The sequence below is a fragment of the Bidens hawaiensis genome, unplaced genomic scaffold (genome assembly GCF_021521415.1).
Source record: "Bidens hawaiensis isolate Kalapana, Puna unplaced genomic scaffold, B.hawaiensis_p1.1 tig00002772_1, whole genome shotgun sequence".
Classification (NCBI taxonomy): Eukaryota; Viridiplantae; Streptophyta; class Magnoliopsida; order Asterales; family Asteraceae; genus Bidens; species Bidens hawaiensis.
In genome coordinates this window covers 1,193,519-1,213,983 of record NW_027491150.1, presented here as the reverse complement: position 1 = coordinate 1,213,983, position 20,465 = coordinate 1,193,519, and the positions used below count along the sequence as shown (strand labels likewise).

General features: G+C 35.4%; 2 protein-coding genes and 1 non-coding gene across 3 annotated transcripts; 1 reads left to right on the top strand and 2 right to left on the bottom strand.

The window, feature by feature from the left end:
- Window positions 1-5,955: 5,955 nt before the first annotated feature.
- On the top strand, window positions 5,956-6,035 carry TRNAL-UAG (transfer RNA leucine (anticodon UAG)). The gene has a single exon. It is a non-coding gene; the product is annotated as a tRNA-Leu (tRNA).
- A 942-nt stretch (window positions 6,036-6,977) lies between these two features.
- LOC143621159 (uncharacterized) lies at window positions 6,978-10,432 on the bottom strand. Its single transcript, XM_077092671.1, has 7 exons — window positions 10,088-10,432; window positions 8,682-9,145; window positions 8,464-8,578; window positions 7,748-8,383; window positions 7,584-7,661; window positions 7,399-7,470; window positions 6,978-7,264 (listed from the first exon to the last, which is right to left on the bottom strand). Exons 1-7 carry the CDS (start codon window positions 10,430-10,432, stop codon window positions 7,037-7,039), a joined length of 1,938 nt encoding a protein of 645 aa, XP_076948786.1. The 3' UTR covers window positions 6,978-7,036.
- A 1,680-nt stretch (window positions 10,433-12,112) lies between these two features.
- LOC143621158 (vacuolar protein sorting-associated protein 53 A-like) lies at window positions 12,113-19,627 on the bottom strand. The gene is made up of 23 exons (XM_077092670.1): window positions 19,514-19,627; window positions 17,048-17,142; window positions 16,790-16,846; window positions 16,526-16,676; window positions 16,338-16,408; window positions 16,099-16,223; window positions 15,811-15,971; window positions 15,595-15,736; window positions 15,430-15,493; window positions 15,117-15,302; window positions 15,012-15,041; window positions 14,797-14,901; window positions 14,661-14,720; window positions 14,491-14,568; window positions 14,296-14,403; window positions 14,142-14,207; window positions 13,859-14,070; window positions 13,687-13,780; window positions 13,104-13,181; window positions 12,969-13,031; window positions 12,820-12,888; window positions 12,660-12,755; window positions 12,113-12,565 (listed from the first exon to the last, which is right to left on the bottom strand). Exons 1-23 carry the CDS (start codon window positions 19,560-19,562, stop codon window positions 12,266-12,268), a joined length of 2,460 nt encoding a protein of 819 aa, XP_076948785.1. The 5' UTR covers window positions 19,563-19,627; the 3' UTR covers window positions 12,113-12,265.
- Between the last annotated feature and the right edge of the window lie 838 nt (window positions 19,628-20,465).

Here is a 20,465-nt window from a genome sequence, read left to right as displayed (position 1 = left end):
GGAACAACGAATGAGATAAGAGCGGCTTCATTATTAAAATCAGGTGCGTCCATACCATCATCGATGTCATCGATGATCTGGCCGGGTATACCAATGTATGTGAATAAGTCACTCACGACCCATGCAAATCCTCTAATTCCCCAATCTACTCCATAAGAGTTCTTAATTTGGAGAAGTAGTTTAAGAGGATTAACTGACACAATATAAATCCCGGTGATGAGCACGGCGTGCTTTTTGGGATCCTGGCTCTTCTCCAGTTCAGATTTATGAAAAAACGGGCTCTTTTTTGTTGCAGTTAGCGATTCCTCCCATGTGAAATCATACATGTTGCAAATACCATATATCGGCCGCTCATTTCCTAGTAAAGTTTTCTAGCAGAGCTCTGTCAATATTGTTATTCCCGAAACACCCAAGAAAGCTGGCAATGCGGTACCTTTTTCCATGTAGTCTTGATTGGATACATACCCTTAAGAATTGTTGATGTCGAAGTTCGTAAATCCCATCATGATTCAAACTTTCTCATACATTGCATGTTGTTTGACAATGCACATTTTCTAAATGCTGGGGTGAGAAGACAATCCTTTTATTTTGAGTGACTTTGACGATACAAAATCGTCAGCATGTGTGCTGCCGAAACACCTCATATAGGGGAGAATCTTCCTGATCCCACACGTCTGGAAATATGCGAGCAATACTGCACTTGAATCCCTCTCTATAACCAGCGGATACTCTGTCAAGAAACCACTATATCAGGTTGGACCATATGTTGTGGGATCAAATGGTGGAGTATACTGATATGACTCTAATAAAAGGATTGATAACATCATAAAGGTGCCATGTGGTATTTAATATGGCATGAAAGAAAAATATGTATAGTTTTGACTCACCATGGATCAAGCCAAGGATAAAAAAACAATAATTTTGAATTAAAAAACGACAATTTGTTAACAAACAAGCAACTCTAGTATGCTTGATCCAACTTGGTAGAGTGATATACAAGTATATTGTTTAACTGACCAAGGATCGAACCCTGTCCAGATCATTTTACTAAGGCGGCTCATCATTCAAAATGAAAAATTCATTATTTATATTATTCTTCACAAGACCGATCACCTCTATTGACCCGAGCGGTCTTGCTAATTGGCTCTAGCAAGACCGATCACCTCTATTGGCCATTCGGGATTTACATATTTTTATTTGCTATTGTGGTTGCTTGGTTGTTTATAATAGGTTATAATATCACCAACCTAATACCAAATATCTTTAAAATAAATATTTTAATTAACCAATTATATTTTTGCAAATTAAAGGCTATTTAATTTCCAAAAGCTATTAACTTAATAGTTTTTCTATTAACTTAAAATTGGTTAGTCATATCGTGACAAACTTAGTTTTAATAGGTTATTTAAAACTAAGTGTCCTGAGAGATGAAAGGGTTCATCAAGTTGTCCCGATAATACACAGTAAAATTTGACTTTAACTCTATTCGGTAATTCTAAAATTAATCCCAATTTGAAATCAATAGTCTATGCCATCCTACTATAACTCACACTTGAGGCATACTGCGAAATTTCAAGTGTTTGGAGCTACAACACCGCACTTGATTTCTAGCATATCCCATCAAGGTGAAGACGTTTCGTTGACACATCCGGCCCTTTCACATGTGACTGTACGAGGGCAACTATTACTTTACTCTTTTGTTACGTGCTACAGTTGTCTGAAGACTTAAAGTGGGCATAGATGGGGCTAAACGTATCTATTTAAACAAACTCAATACATTTTTCTACTACTTAAACTACTCTTAATTTTTTTAACATAAAATTTAATTAAATTACTAAGTGTATATTGTAATTCCAACAGTCAAAACTGTTTCAAGCTTTGAAGATTAAATTATACTAGTATTAAGCCTCCTCACGTTGTGGCGGGGGCGTAAAATTGTAAAAAAAAAGTAATGTTAAAACGTTTTATTCAAGTTGTTTGTTGAAGGGGAGAACCCGCGCTTTGCATCAACATTGTTAAACCTAACAAAAATTAGAGGTAAAACGTTCAATCACGCACATCAATTGCAGTGTGTTTACATAAAAATATTAAATTGAAACGTAAATAATATATAAAAAAAGTAAAATATTTGTGTTTTGTATATGTGAAGTAAAGATACAACCCCTTAAGCTAGGGTTACAACTATTTGAGCTTAAGAAAATGGATACAACCCCTTACGCTAGGGGTACAACCCTTTATGCTTAAGAAAGTTGAAAATTAACATATATAATAATAATAATTAGTTATAACATAAATTTATTTTAAGATAAAGATGGCATATGTACATTAGAAGTGTCAAATGTGTTTGTTACTATCTTCAAAATATTTCGTCATCTTTCAATCAAGTTACTTTAATGTTGTATTTTGACACGTTCGTGTGTTTCGACACATTTGTGTTTAGGTTGTTTTTTAAACAAATCTAACGTTGTCGTCTACTAGCTTATTTTATAAAACTAGCAAAAGTGCCCGCACGTTGCTACGGGTTCACGCAAGTTATCTTCTCGTATTGGTTTGTAGTGTTTCGTGTTGTGTGTAATAGGTTATCAGTGCAAGCGAGCTGCCACGTGTGCATATGGTTTGGTGTATTTTTTTTGGAGGGGTTGCGCACTAAAATATTATCATATCCATATACATTGGATACATCGTGTTTTGTGAAATATTTGTTAATAAAATAGGTATGTATCGGTTTTTGTGAATTTCAGTCAACATAAAGGTTTGAATGTGTTTTAATTAATAAATAGTTAGAGTTGAAATTTAATCGACAGATAAATAAATGCTCAATTTAAAACCACTAAGTTATCGGTCAACGAATTGTAAAAAGGGTAGAGTGATGGACATATATGATTTTATTGTGCACAAGCATACTGGCATATGCATATATATTGGATCAATGGAGTTATAAATTACATGGTACTCAAGTTCTAGAAACAAAAACTTTTATTAAGACAATGCGTATCCCCGTCAGCCCGAAAAAACAGAGTATAAGGCCATTCACCGAATCTGACCATATTTTCGGTCCTAGAGACTTCCATAGAATATTTTATGGCCCTACGAAAGAAACGGATCAATTTGACGTCCCTAGAGCTTTCCCGTGGCCCGTTCGAAATTTTGCTACTACGGCCAAAGGGGTATGTTCACTGTCAGCCCGAAAAAACTGAGTATGGGGCTATTCACCGAGTCTGACCATATTTTCGGTCCTGGAGACTTCCATCGAATATTTTATGACCCTACGAAAAAATCGGATGTCCCTAAAGCTCTTTCGTGGCCCGTTCGAAATTTTGCTACTACGGCCAATGGGGTATGTTCACCGTCAGCCCGAAAAAACTGAGTATGTGGACATTCACCGAATCTGAGCATATATTCGGTACAGCAGACTTCCATCGAATATTTCATAACTCTACGAAAGAATCAGATCAATTTGATGTCCTTAAAGCTTTCCCATGGCCCGTTCGAAATTTTGCTACTACGGCCAAAGGGTATGTTTACCGTCAACCCGGGAAAAACTGAGTATGGGGCCATTCACCGAATCTGACCATATTTTCGGTCCTGGAGACTTCCATCTAATATTTTATGACCCTACGAAAGAATCGGATCAATTTGATGTCCTTAGAGTTTTCCCGTGACCCGTTCGAAATTTTGCTACTACGGCCAAAGGGGTAGGTTCACCGTCACTCCGTCAGCCCGAAAAAACTGAGTATGGGGCCATTCACCGAATCTGACTATATTTTCGGTCCTGGAGACTTTTATCGAATATTTTATGACCCTACGAATGAATCGGATCAATTTAATGCCCTTAGAGCTTTCTCGTGGCTCGTTCAAAATTTTGCTACTATGGCCAAAGGGGTAGGTTTACCGTCTGCCCGAAAAAACTGAGTATGGGGCCATTCACTGAATCTGACTATATTTTCGGTCCTGAAGACTTCCATCGAATATTTTATGACCCTACAAAAGAATCGGATCAATTTGATGTCCCTAGAGCTTTTTCGTGGCCCGTTCGCAATTTTGCTACTATGACCAAAGAGGTAGGTTCACCGTTAGTCTGAAAAAACTGAGTATGGGGCCATTCACCTGATCGTATTCCGTATCATTTGTATATGTTGGTTAAGGAAACAGTTGATATCATGAACACCACTAAATGCCGGATAGCTTTGACAAGGGTTGAGGCAAAAGTTTATTTTTTTTTGCACTTACTTGCACCATCATCTACCAATTGGCTGGCGCTAGTAAAGCCTTTTTTTCTCTATAAAAAGTTTTTTATTATTATAATAATAATTATTATTAATTTTTTATCTTTTCATGTTTCAGCGACCGGAACAATCCCAACTCTCTTATTGCTGGCTATGACGCAACGAGCACGCCTAGATATCGTATGGACAATTTCACCCTATCGAAAACCGGGTTGTGGTGTTGGGGATTGATCCGTATGTCAAACTCTCGCCAGCAGAGATGGTTGGTGTTATGAGTATTATTCACTCACGGAAGACGCCTTCATTTTGGAAAATGCGCCCGGTGGATATATCATTCTATTGTAAACTGTGTTCCTGCTTTGGCATTGATTACCATCGTTTAGAGGCTGCTTCCAAGGAAGACGTGTGTTTGATGCGTGTGGCCTAGTTTTTAAGCATGGTTCTAGTACCTATGACGGTTTTATGAGAAAAAATTAGATCTTATGTTTTCACTAAGATGGTATAGTTTCCTAAGTTTCTTAGGGGATGCTTGTCGTTTGTGGGACTTACCTAAGACGTCTCTCTCTCTCTCTAACTCAGATGTTTTAACATGATTCATCTCAAGTACTTATAGACGTCTTTTGAAAGTTCCCATGCTTCTAAGGAGTTCGCTACGCCTGCAAATGAACTAATGCAAGTTCTAACAATCTTTTTTTGAGTTCACTAGTGTGCAAGGGAACCCAACAAGTGAACTCGATATATTTTTACACCAAAGTTAACATGTAGTTTTAAGAACCAATATCAGCTACTCATTTATTTTACACTAACAAAGTTTAAAAAATAAATCAAAAGTTTATAATTGTAATATATTGAATATAATCCAACCATTGGAGCCTACAACTCTTTCTGCATAACTACTTTTAACTTCACCCCGTTTGGCTAACTATCTTATTGTGTGATCTACGAATGAGTTATTAGAATACTTTGTGTATGAGTAACTTTTGGCTTGTTACCTACTTATGATTTCACCCCTTTTTAAGCTAACTATATTATTGTGTTGATCCACAAATGAGTTTTTAGAATACTTTATATATAACTGGCTTGTAATCTTTATTTTTGTTTTAGCTAACCTTTGATGTGCCACAAGTGAGTAATAACACTAGTTCTTGTATGGCTCATTGTGTGTGATTAGTTAACATGCATCAATAGTAAAATTTTGATTTTGCTAGCTATGTTAAGGCCTCAAGGGTGTATGTTTCCTAATTAGTTTGTTAAACCATGCCCTTTTACATAAGTTTTTCGAACAAACTCATTAGAATCTGTACGAATCAAACTGGTATCGGCCGAATTCCCAAACATCCATATCGTCGTCGTCATCATCATCATCGTCGTCGTCATCATTGAAATCCCCCCTACACTGATCTCTCCAATGGAGTTAGTGACATATTGACTCATCACTATGTTCAGTCTCCAGGACTCATTTTAGCGCTTCAAGTCTTTAGATAGCAGAAATTCGCCGTTAAAACAAAACAAAAAGGGAAAAACTTGTCATGTTCCATCATTTTAAATATAAATAAATAAATAAATAAATAAATGCTTTCCTTTTAAAAAAAGGTTTAAAAAACTTTATTTCTAAAAATATATAAAGATTTAAAAAGAATATATGTGAGGGAATAAGTGATTAAGATCATGTTAATGTCACTATCTAAATCATGATTGTAAATAATTATTGTAACATTAATATCATGTTGACAGTTTGGCCGAGTGGTCTAAGGCGCCAGATTTAGGCTCTGGTCCGAAAGGGCGTGGGTTCAAATCCCACAGCTGTCACTCTATTTTTTAGTTTTCTTTTGACAAATATCTAACTGTAAATTAACCTCTAAACGACCTTGTAACTTGCAGCATCAAAGCCCCTTGTTATTTCTTCTTAATGTTTCCATATCCGCTTTGTAAGAAGTGAGTGGAGATGATTATAGGGAGGGCCGCAACGACGAAGAAGGCGCAAGAAATGAAGGCCCCAGAAGACGAGTATTTGTTTCAAGTTAAATAACTATAAATGGATATAAATAAGATTGATGAATTTGAGCTTGAAACTTTTGGCGTTTTTTTTTGTTGATTAGAAATTAATTGACTATTACATGTTTAAATCCAAATTTTTTCAGGCTCACAACTTATTAATTTCTTAGCAATTACTTAACGTCGTTTTTTTTGTTGATAGCAAAACATAATGCGAACCAAAAAATCGCCTTTTTATTAGATTCAGTGTACGGTTATTTTGATTTCGATCACACCCCTAGTTTCAAAGTTTAATCCCACATATTCACTATTATTATACTTGTTACTCCCATTTTGTCATCAGATTAAAAATATTAAACCACCAGTTTTGGGTCTGACAACTAAACCCAATATACAATTATTAACAGTTAAAACATTAGTTCATTTCGCCATCAGCTTAAGTGTAACAAGGCAACAGTTTTGGAATGATAACAAAACCAAACATTTGTTTTCAGTTAATGTATAATTGCAGTGCAAAACAAACACCACCTCAATTTTGTTTCATATTTTAAATGCCAAACCAAACTACTAGGGTCAAACATAAACTAAGATAATCACTTTTTAATGACGTTTAATTTGGTTGGTTAGTTGTAATCTCAGCCTGAATGATTAAAGGTTACCGAACAAGGCATTTAAAACAGTAAAGAACCATATTCCATTTACAATTTAACATAAATATATATATATATATATATATATATATATATATATTGTGACAAGTCAATCATGGAAATGAGAAACGGTGGTGGTAAAAAAAAGGATAAGGCGCTATTCTGTTATTCATCCTCGAGGATCTCTTGGTGAAGATGCATACACGATGTGGAGCAGTATTTATAATTGTACCTATGAAATGGAACTTTACCTGCCATCGACACCTGACAATATGAACATACGCCGTCTGATGACGTGGCAGTGTTTGTCTGTGATTGAAGTGCTGCTATTCTCCTTTCGGCGGCAGCAGCTCTCTTCTCCCTCTCTTCATCTTGTTTTCTTTTTAGCTCCTCCTGCAATTACAAAATAGTATATTTTGTTTTTAAAAGATACGGAGTATAAAAATATTAAAAAATTATAGCATATTTTTAAGCCTACAAGAGTAAAAAAAAAAGAGCTCTTTGTGATTAAAAAAATAACAGAATACCTCTTTAGTCAACCGTGGCGTGACGGATTGTGATTGAGTTGATGAAGCTTTCTGTGACTGAGCGGCCTCCGCCTGCATAACGATAAGTTTATTCCCATTAAAGTATGCAAAAAAGTTTAACGTGTAATAAATCAATCTAATTATATTCTACATCATTGCATTTTGTAAGATATATAAATACACACCTCAGCCTTCTTTTCTCTAGCTTTCCTCGCCTTCTTCAGCTCTTTGGCTCTCGCTTTCCTTTTTGCATCTTTCTCCGCCTAAAAAACAATCAAATAGCATATACTTTATAGTTTATACACACATGTTAATGAGATATGCGTTAACGAAAGCGTTCTGAAATTACCTGCTTAGCATTCTGAGACTCCTCCATTTCTTTTGTTAACGCACTGGGGACTTTAGCTGCTAGCCAATCCCACTTATCGAGATTCAAAGCCATAAACCTTCTAAACGTGTTTCTAACTTCTTTTTCAGTAGCAAGCATATACGGCGTCTTCCCTCTTTCATCGACAGCACAAGGATCCAAACCTTCTTCTAAAAGTTCCAGAACCTTCTCCGCATTCCCATCTTTTGCTGCTAGATGTAAAGGTGTTGATACAATAACTGCTTTACTCTCGTTACTACTTGATATAGCTAAATCTTCCATACTATTAACTATACTAGCTTCACCAACTTCTTTAGTATTCTTTTTGCTATGTGTATTTGTAGTTTTAGAATCTTCTTTACTTTCTTTAATAACATGCACTGTTTCTTCAATTGTTTCAGTAGAAACTTGTGTTAATATGTTGTACAGTCGCTTAGCTTCCTTGAATGTTGGTCTTCTAACAGTCAACGGTATGCGTCTGATGGAACCTTTCTGACAACTAAAGCATGGAGTTTCGCCTTCGAATAGCAGTTGACGGTTGTCTGATGGAGCGTGAATGAAGATACAAGATGAAGCATCAAAATAAGGCTTCCATGCAGCGAGCAATTCTCGAATTTCCTGATTGTGACAAAACACTTCTCATGTTAAATTATTACTATTGGGACATGATATTGATGGACATTAATTATGCTAAATACCTTCTTTAAAGCTTGCTCATTGTGTCGGCGTATTGAAGCTCCCGCAGAATGTGCAATTTTACCACTGGCATCTTTTGATGACTGTTTTTTACCAGACTTTGCTCTTATGACATATCTACATGACACATGATCATGCATATTGTATCAATATAAAATCTTATCAAATAAACAACAAGTTTCTATTAATTTACATAAAAACCATAGTTTTATGGGCTGACCTGTGGAATGTTTTATGGGCGACAACAGAGTTACCATCAAAGACACAACCAGCAAAATGGCCACCACTAGCAAGCAACATAATTCTAAAACGTGTATTATCCCTAGGTTCTTGAACCACATAACGCAGTTTTGCAGTTATTTCTTTCTCCGTAACACATGGCAAAACATCATCCAACATAGTACCAGATTTACCATGTTCAAAAACAATTTTCACATTGTCGTCTAGAAACAAGCTTTTCCAGAACGAAACTATATCTCCATTGGCTAAGTGCACAAAGATCTTCCTTTTATTACTTCCTAACAACTCCTTATTCGTATCATTGCGCAGGCTAGATTCTCTGTCATCTTCATCTTCTGAGCCTGAAATACTTGATATATCATAATCTTTAACCAATGAATCAGATGCCCATTCATCAAAATCATCCTCTTTCACAGTATCCTTTCCAGCAACTGTGAGTTTTACCTAATGACATAAATTAATAAGCTTTAACATAACAAATGTGCACTATTGTTTTGACAGTGAATAAGCAAAAAAAAAAAAAAGTGACCAAATTAAGTAATGATTTTATATTTCATTCAGCGCCTATGCTGCATGAAAGTCAGTATATGCTAGAGGTGCAAAATGAGCCGAGCCACTTGGGAGCTACTCGAGATCGGCTCGATAAAAAGCTCGAAACAGCTGAGCCTTATTAAGCCCAAGCCAACCCTGAGCCTCATAAATGCTCGTTCAGTTATCGAGCCAAGGCCAACACTGAGACTCATAAATGCTCGTTCAGTTATCGAGCCAAGGCCAACAATGAGCCTCAAATAAAGCTCGTTGACTTATCAAGCCCAAGCTTGATGGGAAGATCCTTTAGGCTTGTCGAGCCTTATGTATAAATTTCAAACTACATAGCCGAGCTCGACTCGAGCCTTGTATAGGAAGATCATTTAAACTCGTCGAGCCTTATTTATTTTTAAGTTTTAAATATTCTGGGCTTCTATGTATTAATTTCAAACTACATAGCATAGCTCAACTCGTTTAAGATACTGCACACAAGCTCGAGGCTCCTTTTAAGGTTTTTCTCAAAATATATAAAAAAGTATATAAATTAATACATAAATACAGGAACCAAGCTTGAGCATGAAAAAAATGACTTACGAGCCAAGCTCAAGCTTTGGGAAAGAGCTCGAAATGATCGAAGCTCGATTACACCGTAGGTATACGCCCTAGTCTACACTCTACCTGTATGGATCATTAGAATCTAACCTAACAAATGAGCAATTCTGGCCTAGTGTAGCTATAGTATAACACACTATACACAATGCTACATACAAATATTATTCATGAGAACTAACTTATAAATAACTGAATCTAATCTACTAGAAAAGCAGGTTATAAATAGATTAAGAGAATAATATTCACATTGATTCGATGAAAATCGGACTTGAAATGAGAGCGTTGCTCAATAAGCGACTCAAAGCTGGATTTACAAGTATTACACGTCCATCGTTCGTTATAACCAAAGCTATTACTATTATTATTATTATTATTATTATTATTATTATCATCTTCTTCTTCTACTACATCATCATGTTCGTTATTAATAATTGTGAGTTCAGGAACGAAGGCAGCAGTTGAAGAGTGTTCGAACAGGCGGCATGAATCGAAGTAATCCGACGGAAGTTCGAAGATCGAACGCTGTAGCTTTTTAGGTTGATCGGAATTGACTGTACGGCGGCCGGAAGTTGGATTGGTTACGTTGTCCATTGGTTGCTAGGGTAAGAATATTATTATTCGGTTATGGTGTGTAGTTGTGTAATTTGGATGGTTCAACGGTGATTGTCGGGTTGACCCGACTTGTTTAACGAGTTGGCCTGGGTTATTGTTGATCTCAGTTAGGATAAGCAAATTTGGTATTGAATCGGTACCAAAGTTATGAGTTTCGGGATCAATACGGTACCGGTACTCAAAATTAGTAATTCTCGAGATCAGTATTTTCGGTACCTGTACGATACCGTGCTCATTGGTCTAATGAGAATTCTAGTTTGGTAAATGTTATATTTTTTTAGATTAGTTTGTAAGAGTTAAAAATATGTAATTACATGTGGAAATTGTATTTATGGATATATAATAATATCATTTGAGTTATTGTTTGGTCATATTTATTGTTTGTTTATATATATGACAATTAAGAAAATATAGATTTTGTGTCACTCAGTAAATTTACTATTCATGAAAAAAACTGAGTTAAAAGATTACAAATTATCACACATATTATCATGTATCTTTTTTATTTTCTTTTCCTTGTTCCTTTTTGTTGCTCTCTCTCGCATATGTTATTGTTAGTCATGCAATCTGGAACTCATCTTCAGTTGTCGTCGTCGTGCTGCATTTGTCTGTCGTCTATGACCGACATTCGTTTATGGTATTTGGCATCCGCCCCTTTCTCCGACAATCTTTGGTGCTTTTTGCCGTTATATGTGTGTGTATATATCAAAAACAATTTTTATATCAATCTTAATCTTAATAATTCACTATTCATGAAATCTCTCAGTCTCAGCCACACACGTATATTCTCATCTCTTTTCTCAACCACACCACACACACGTTTTGAGTTATGTACTCTCCTCTCTCTCGTTGTCATTTATTAGAAAGTAAATATGCTTTGTGAGAAGAAAACAATGTAGCTAAATGTACTACTAGCTTACTACTATTGAATCATGTTTTACAACACAGTAATGTGTGGTATACTTTCAAAGTGGTTTCGACTCTCACCTGCAATCGATCCTTTCCCCTAACATCTCTTCAAAACCATCGAAGGCGTATTCATTTGGTTCTTCCACCCCGTTTTGATACGCATCCACATTGCCATGATACTATGCAATCCTATTCATGATCTTAATATGGTTTCTTGTTCTCTGCATGTTTTCCCTCATTTGCTTTTGTATCATGTTTATGGATTTTAGTTACTAGAGCAAGCGGGTGAAGTTGTTAAGTTAAAGAGTGGTCACGTAATTTAGTTCGGTTATTTGTTTAAGCCTACAAATAGGCAAACTTGTTTAATATTTTAATACGAATGAAACTGAAGTAAAATGTCTCGTTCTTTCCATTGTTTCTTTGGAGTTTACCCGTTCAAAGGGTCCTATGTTAGGAGATAGGTTTATCTAAAGATTTACTTAGGGTGTGTTCATTGTCTTTTATACTCATACACATGTTAAGGATACTTTCATTTTATTAGATACCAAAATAGATGACCGAGTATCGATTGACACAACCGTTCTAGTCGATCAAACACGTTAACTTGAGTTTAGCGGCACATTTCAAATCACAACATATGACTAACCTTGCTCTCAACTTAAACCAGTCTCCTAAAGACGCTTTATCGACTCATACGTGTAACATAAAAAACTGTATTGAAAAAACAAACATCTAGTATTTTAGCTCATGTACCGCAAACAAAATGTTAATAGTAATAGTGTTATACATACTCTGGTTGAAAATCTTGGATCTGTGATCTAGCTTCGAGCCGTAACCAAAACATAAAGCAATCTTTCGTTTCATTACGTCTTTTTTCTATATAAAACACAAATTACAACATGCTCACGCGTTGAACAGTTTTCTGAAAGGTCCATCGGTTCGGTCTTTTGCAGCTTCGGTCAAAGCAAGGAACCGTTTAAAACCAGTTGTAGCAGCACCTCTACCAAGTGCTGCTGCTCGGGTGAGCACGTCCTCCCTCGATGCAATGATTGAACCGGAAAGCTGGCTAACCAAGGGAGCAGGTGCAGGAGCCACTGCTGTGATCACTGGGACTGCTGACGTGGCAATCGGTACTTGAGAGATGCCAGACGCTCGTTTGTTGAAATCTTCTAATATTGTTTGTTGGTCTGCCTTTTTCAACCCCTGTATTATCAAACAATGAATAACACAAGATCTATTAATATATGAAAAACATTTCACATAAAACTGACCACAGAAAAAAAAGTAACAGAACAACCTTGAGTTCTAGGATTCGTTGAAACTCGGAAGGTGTTCCCTCGGGTAGTAGCGCACTATATGTATCTGCCACCGAGTCAACCGGGGACAGAATAACCTGTACATAATAACATAGAAAACAAAAATATTTGAAACGCAAATAAAGAGAACGAGACACAAACCTTTAAAAGTGCTTCTGCTTTACTCATCTCACGACTCACAAACTTTGAGTAACTAGCAGCTCCCGACGTCTGTTCATAGCAATTTCTAACTAAATGAAACTATAATAAAAAAAAATTGCAATATTTGTAAAGCATATATAAAATATTACCTGTTTTCCTAGAGATGGAATATCTAAAAGTATTGTCTTCACAGCCTGAGTATCCAACAACATCTGCAGAAACACAACATATTAATAACCGCTATCATCAGAAACAATGCTAAGAATAAAAGTATAAAAAAGTACTTGTTGAGCTCCGGTCTCAGATATCTGCTTGCATTTAAAGATATTGAGATAGAAGCGTGGACCTAGAGACGATGCAAGCTGCATGATAAAAACCAGATTATAAATCAATATGCATGTCACATACACGCCCTGCTTGCGGTGCGCACATATAATGTATATATGTGTGAACCCTTGGGTGGGCAAAAGTAAAATTGCACTAATTTTGACGTTATTTTACTAATCACGTGAAAATAACGTTAAAAGTGGCGGAAGGTTAATCAGGCATCATGTGGTGGCGTTGATAGCCGAAAGACAAGGGCACATGCACCAATCAGCCGGTGTCCCGATGATTGAGTGTTATGTGTCTTATGTCCAAGGCTTGATTCAAAACTACTATCGAGTCGGGGGTCTCACCGGAAGCAGCCTCTCTATCCCTATGGGATAGAGGTAAGGCTGTCTACATCTTACCCTCCTCAGACCCTACCATAGCATTGCTATTGGTGGGATATACTGAGTACGATGATGATGATGATGATGATGATGATGATGCATGTCACATACAGAATATTAAATTATTAACTTAATATGAAATAAGGCTAATTACCTTGTCTAAAAAGAACTGGAAATAAACGGGAGATAGAAGGCTTCCAAGTACAGGGATGCTACCGTTAAGGATCATTTTTATGTTTGTAACATACCTGCACACACAGCAAATTTGTGAAAACAAATTCTTAGCAGAATACTTTTACGTTTCATATGCACAAATTGTGTCTTACTCTGATTGATCGCCCACACTTTCAAGTGTACTCCATGGTACACGTGTCATTGCAGCCATTTCAATGTCAAATTTGGTTTCCAATCCATTAACTAATGTTACCAATGCTTTTGTTATAACTGCTGAGAACTCGTCCTGTACTTCTGACATGTCAACAGCATCAGCCAACTGAGTATCTATCATTTTGGAGACGTTTTCAGCCAACTCTTCAGCCTGTAAAAGCAAATAACTCAAATAACTCCTACCATATACATAATATGATAACTGACAGGTGAAAAGCTGACCGTTTTATGACAATATTCTGCTGTGTTCACGATATAGCATATCATCCTTTCATCTTTATCAGATGTCTGCATTCGGTGTCACACAATATTAGCATTAACATCAGGAAGTAAAATTAGTTAAAAATAAGGTTGGGTCTATAGAGTTAAAGAAAACCTTAATTTGTCCATCCATCCCCGTGGCAGCTGCAACAATCCCTGTGCCACCTTTTGGCAACTTCAAAAAAAGCTTTGTAGCATAAGCTTTAAGCACTCTTTGAAACACCTATTAGCCAAATATGGAAAACAGTTGCATGACCATAAGTAAACTATTAGTAACAGCAGAATGTAGATAATTTATTCCAAAACTGACCTTGAATAGATTTAGCAAAGTTTGGCTCTTTGTTAAAGCAGAGCACCGCTTTAAGCTCCTTCTAATAATCAAGAATACCTGACATAGAGAAAGTGTATCAAGTTAGCAATTCAGAAGCACACAAGTAGTATAATTCTGATTAAATTATTAAACACATGGGTTGAACTTACTTGCATGCTACTGGATAAAATACTAGTTTGACCTCCATCATCCATATCCCATGTTTTTTCCTGTAAAGTTTGAAGATATAATAAGCATACGATATCAGAACATAAGAATGAAAATGAACAGAGAGGCTGATAAAACCTGAACAAGCTTCTCCAGGTTGTCCATAAGTGTCTTTTCTTCAAATTCTACATACACCGTCAAGTGTGGTTCAAAGCAAGATGATATGATTCCTCGGAAATTGAACTGCCATAACCAAAACAAAGTAATACTCACCAGTCACCACCAAGTTTTTAATAACATTTAATGTTGATGTAAGTATGAGACAAATAGCAATTTAAAAGTCAAAAACTTACCCCAGCTCCAGGCACAGCAAAATCTTTATCCTGACAAGAAGCAGAAAATTTCAGATATTTGAAAAAAACAAAAATAAAATAGGAATATAAAATAAAGCAGTTTACATCATCTTGGTTTCCTTGATGTGCAGCAAGCTTTTTCTCATACTTCTTACGAATGTCTAGTACAGCTTGATTATTATTTTCTGTTTTATCTGTTTCCTCAAACCTATCAGTCACAGTTCTGCTACTACCACTACCGCCAAATTTATCTGCCAACTCTTCTTCGAATTCTATTGTCCGTTGTAACGCCTGCACATAATTTCAAAGTCTAGAATCAAGTGTCATGAAATAATAATTATAATATAATAATAATTAAAAAGACACTAAAGTGCAAGCAATAGATATAACTGCTAAACAATGCTAATTCAGAATTTACCATCAGTAATGTTCCAACATCTGGTTTCTCTTTCAAGTTTTCCAAAATATCTTCAAGCTGTGTCCTGAAATAAAGAATATGTAACTAAATTATCCAGAATAGATAACATGAACAATAGTATTTAGCATGACCAATGGCATTTCAAAATGGGATAAAACAACAAACCTGGTCAATTTGCAGAACTGAATACAGAGCAAATAGTCAACATGCCATGAAGTGGGAAAGATTTTCCATATCTCCTCGTTTGTTCTTAAACGGCGTTTAACCCAAGCATATCTCCTCTCTGTTTTATCTAACTTTGCTAGCTCTGATAAAATGCAAGATGCTTTACTAACAGTTTTAGCTACAAAAAGAATGTAGTTATGGAAAACAAAAACATACCAGCTCCTTCAAATATCTGCTGATATGAAATAAGTTCCTTGTCACAAAAGTTCTTAACCAACTCTTCTCTTACTGATGGTTCTAGTGCATCAACAACTAGGCAAGCATCTGATAAATGCTGCAGCAAATTACTTTCCTCAGTCTCTTTCCCCGTACCTAAGCTGGGATGAAAGAAAAAATAAAGAAAATAATAATCATTACGTTACAATAATGATGTTTGCTTATGTATTAAGTCGAATAAATCACATCAGATTCCGAAAAAAAGTTAAAAACATCAAATTTACACACCTGGATAAATCAGAAAAGACATGGGACTTGAGAATTTGTTTAATGTTCTTGAACTTATCTCTTAGCTCGGTGATCTTCGGGTTATCTCTGTAGCCATCAAAATGACTACATAACTGGCTGACAGCCTGAAACATACAAAAAAAAAACATGTATATTAACAATAACAGATGTTCATGCAGGATACATATTCTCCTTTTGAACAGGTACCAATCTACAAACATTGCAGAAAAGACAGGTACCTCCAACTGTGCTGAAGCCTCTTTATATTGACGTTTGGAAGCCATTACTTGAAGTTGTTCAATGGCAGATACTGTCATAGTTAAAATAAAGTGTTATCTAAGAGCTTGTAGGCCAATAAAATCAACCATCAGACTTTGTATCAGAATATCTTTTAAAGGAAGTCATGATTTGAGGCTTGAGCACATACCAAGCATAGTAAGACGATGGAGGGCTGTAATAGTAGTTGTTATGTGCTTCTTTGCAAAATCCAGCTTTTTAATGTCACGACATATTTCCTGAACCATTGCCTCACTTTGTTCGGCTTTGCTTTTAATTTCTCTGACTTTATACATGAGTTCCTACAGTAGAATATTATCAGCAGAGGTAAACTAAATTGTGTGATTCTTGTAATAAAAAAAAAAAGTGAATTGAATCTTCCAGTATAAAAGAGTTTCAATTAATGTCAACAGACCTTCACAGCACTTGTAGCTGCAGCCAGATCCTCTTTTGCTTTTGATCCTGAATTACTCTGGGCATAAAAAGTTCCACAATGAATAAGGTTCCAAGATTGCTCTCAAATAAATGAATCATTTAAAGGTAAAATATTAATAATAACGAGAACTATGAAACCACAAAAGATTCTGTAATGCAAATAATAAGTAAAACTTCTGTCTCAAATGTAACTTTTTTATGATTAGGCAAGAAAAGCCATTGGAAAACACAAACTCACCTGTTGACGAACAGCCGTTAGAATTTCAGCATCCACAATGCGTATCTCATTGTGTACTTTTTGCATCAGTGGCTCTACACCCGATAAAGATGCTTCTGGAAAGTGAACATTCCATGTTAGAATACAAGAAACCTAATCTAGAAGAAGATGTGTCATAAAGATCAACACAACTATGCAGATAGATATTGGGGTACAAGAAGCATTATATGACAGAAACATTCACGTGCAGCTGTAGCCTGTAGGTGTAACCTAGACTTACAAAGGATGAAGTATTGCAATTTTCTAATCTTCAAAAATCCTAAAGAAGTTGTAACTCAGTGATTTGATTTTACAAATGCACCTCTTATGTTTGTTCAACGTGTGCATCTTTACACATTCAGAACTCCATATGTCATTATCTTTACACGTTCGGCTAGCGGTGAGCAATAACCGAAGTGTTAACCGAAATTAACCGAAAACTGAATTAACGAAAAATCGATTATTGGTTTTCTTTGTACCCTCGACTAACCAAAACGAACCATTCCCATTTACTGATATTTCTAGCTTTTATACCTCCATTTCATGTATTTGGCTACTTATACCTTCATTTTATGTTTTATACTTCCGTTTCATGTATTAAAACCTTCAGTTCATTTATTTCTAAGCAAAATTTTCAGCCCAAGTTTGGTTTTGATTATTAACCGAACCAAAAAGCGACAAACTAACCAAATAAACCGAACCAATTGGTTAATAAACTACATTAACCGATGACTTTGGTTTCAGTTGAGGCTAATAACCGAACCAAACTGAACTGGTAACACCCCTAGCTTCCCCTAGCCTATGATTAATGAAACAAAAGTTCAGGCTTGGCTTAAAGCACATATTCTATCACAATTCTCTGTAAATCAATGTTATCCAAATTTAAGTACTTCTATTCCATCATCTACCAGATCCACTAAACCTAAACTGCTAGATATCTCATTATCTCACACAATCGTTCAGTACCGATGCTTCAGTTACATCCTTACAGTATGCAATAAACACTATAATACAATGATCTGATCCAATAACTAAATCACACATGTAAAAAAGCATATAAGATTAAACCAAATGTAAAATCTAATAACTCGGTAATTTCTATTTGATTTTATAAATGCACCTCTTATGTTTGTTCAGCATGTGTATCTTTACATGTTTAAAAGAAAAAACACAAGGCTCGTTAAGGTTATTTCCAAACAAGTCCCGAGCTCGAAAAAGCACAGCTAGTTTCGATATTTTCAACATCTGATCTCGAGTAGCTCACGAGCTGCTCGAGCCATTTGCACCACTACCTAAATCTATTGGTTATCTCACACAATTGTTAACCAGAAGCTTTAAGCCTAAAACTACTAGTGATCTCACACAACTGTTCAGACTAGATGCTTCAGTTATACCCTTACAGTATGCAATAAACACTATATCACAATGATCTGATCTAATAACGAAATCACACAAGTAAATACACAAGGCTTGTAAAAGGCTCGACGAGCCTATACGAGCTTCCCAAACAAGTATCGAGCTCAAAAAAACTTCACTCGTTTCAATATTTTAATCGATCTGATCTCAAGCAGCTCGATTCGCTTGCACCGTTACGTAAAACTACTAGTTATCTCACACAACTAATCACCAGAAGCTAGCACAGTTGCATCCTTCCAGTATACAATAAACACTATATCACAAATTCACAATGATCTGATCTAATAAATTTTAATAAAACACAAGGCTCGCTAAAGTTCAACGAGCCTAAACAAGCTTCCCAAACAAGTCCCGACCTCAAAAACTCCACTCATTTCGATACTTTTATCGATCTGATCTTCAGCAGCTCGATTCGTTTGCACCGTTACCTAAAACTACTAGTTACCTCACACAATTAATCACCAGATGCTAGCTCAGTTATATCCTTAGTTCCTTAGAATATATCACAAATTCACAATGATCTGATCTAATAAAGTTTAATAAAGCACAAGGCTCCTTAAAGTTCAACGAGCCTAAACAAGCTTCTCAAACAAGTCCCGACCTCGAAAAACTCCACTCATTTCGATATTTCTATCGATCTGATCTCGAGCAGCTCATTCGCTCATTTAAACGTTTACCTAAAACTACTAGTTATCTCACACACAACTATATCCTTATAGTATACAATATACACTATATCACAAATTCATAATGATCTGATCTAATAAAATTTAATAAAACACAAGGCTCATTAAAGTTCAACAAGCCTAAACAAGCTTCCCAAACAAGTCTCAACCTTGAAAAACTCCACTCATTTCGATATTGTCATCGATCTGATCTCGAGCAGCTCGTTCATTCGTTTACACGTTTACCTAAAACTACTAGCTATCTCACACACAACTATATCCTTACAATATGCACTAAACACTACTATATCACAAACTCATAATAATCTGATCTAATAATAATAATTAGAATATAAAATGAACTGACCTGTAGGAAACATCTGGTTAATATAATCTAACGTACTCGATTTCTCCATTCTCCTTCACTAATTAATCTCCAGATATCAATCAATCACCTAAACATCATGCCACGTGTCAATTACGCTAATAAACATTACATACAGTCAGATCTGGTTTACCTAAATCGCGTTAGACGCGTGTAGATCATGGAATTGAATGGAGATAAGTGCAATTGAATGTTACGAGTGTGTTCCGGTGAGTGATGACGTCACGGTGAGATCACGGCGGTGAGTTACGGTGGCGATATTGACTGTTTGGCTTTGTTGGGTCAAGTCAAATCCTGTATTCAAGGGACTCCACTGGTTAATTGTTATTGTGTGTTTATTATTATTATTTTAGAAATGGGGCTTGAAGAATTGTTATATTACGGTACTAGTTTTTATACTCCGTATAATGGGGTTGTTTTATATTGTTTGTTTTAATATTTATTTGTTTTTTTAATTTATATTTTTTTATTGCATGAAAGTTAATAACATACTTGTGATTTGATGATAAATTGTTTCACAAATAAATGAGATGCTATAACCCGATTTAAAAGCTATATGGTTTTGATAAGACCCAAGACTCGTTTATTTTTTTTTACTATGAAATTGGTTTTTTAATTATAAATTATATTTATGAAAGTTTATAATATACTTATGGTTTGATGAGACCCAAGACCCGTTTATTTTTTTACTATAAAATTGGTTTTTTAATTTAAATAATATATATATATATATATCTTTTTTAAAATAAATAAGATATTATTTTTTTATTATATCCTATTTTATAGGATTTTTACATAAATAATTTGGTGAGAATAATTTTTAATTTAATGAGATGTTATAACCCGTTTAAGGAATATCTGGGTTTGGTAAGACCCATACCCATGAATTCGGGTCAAATGCATGAGAAACCTCCATTTAAAAATCAAGCAAATC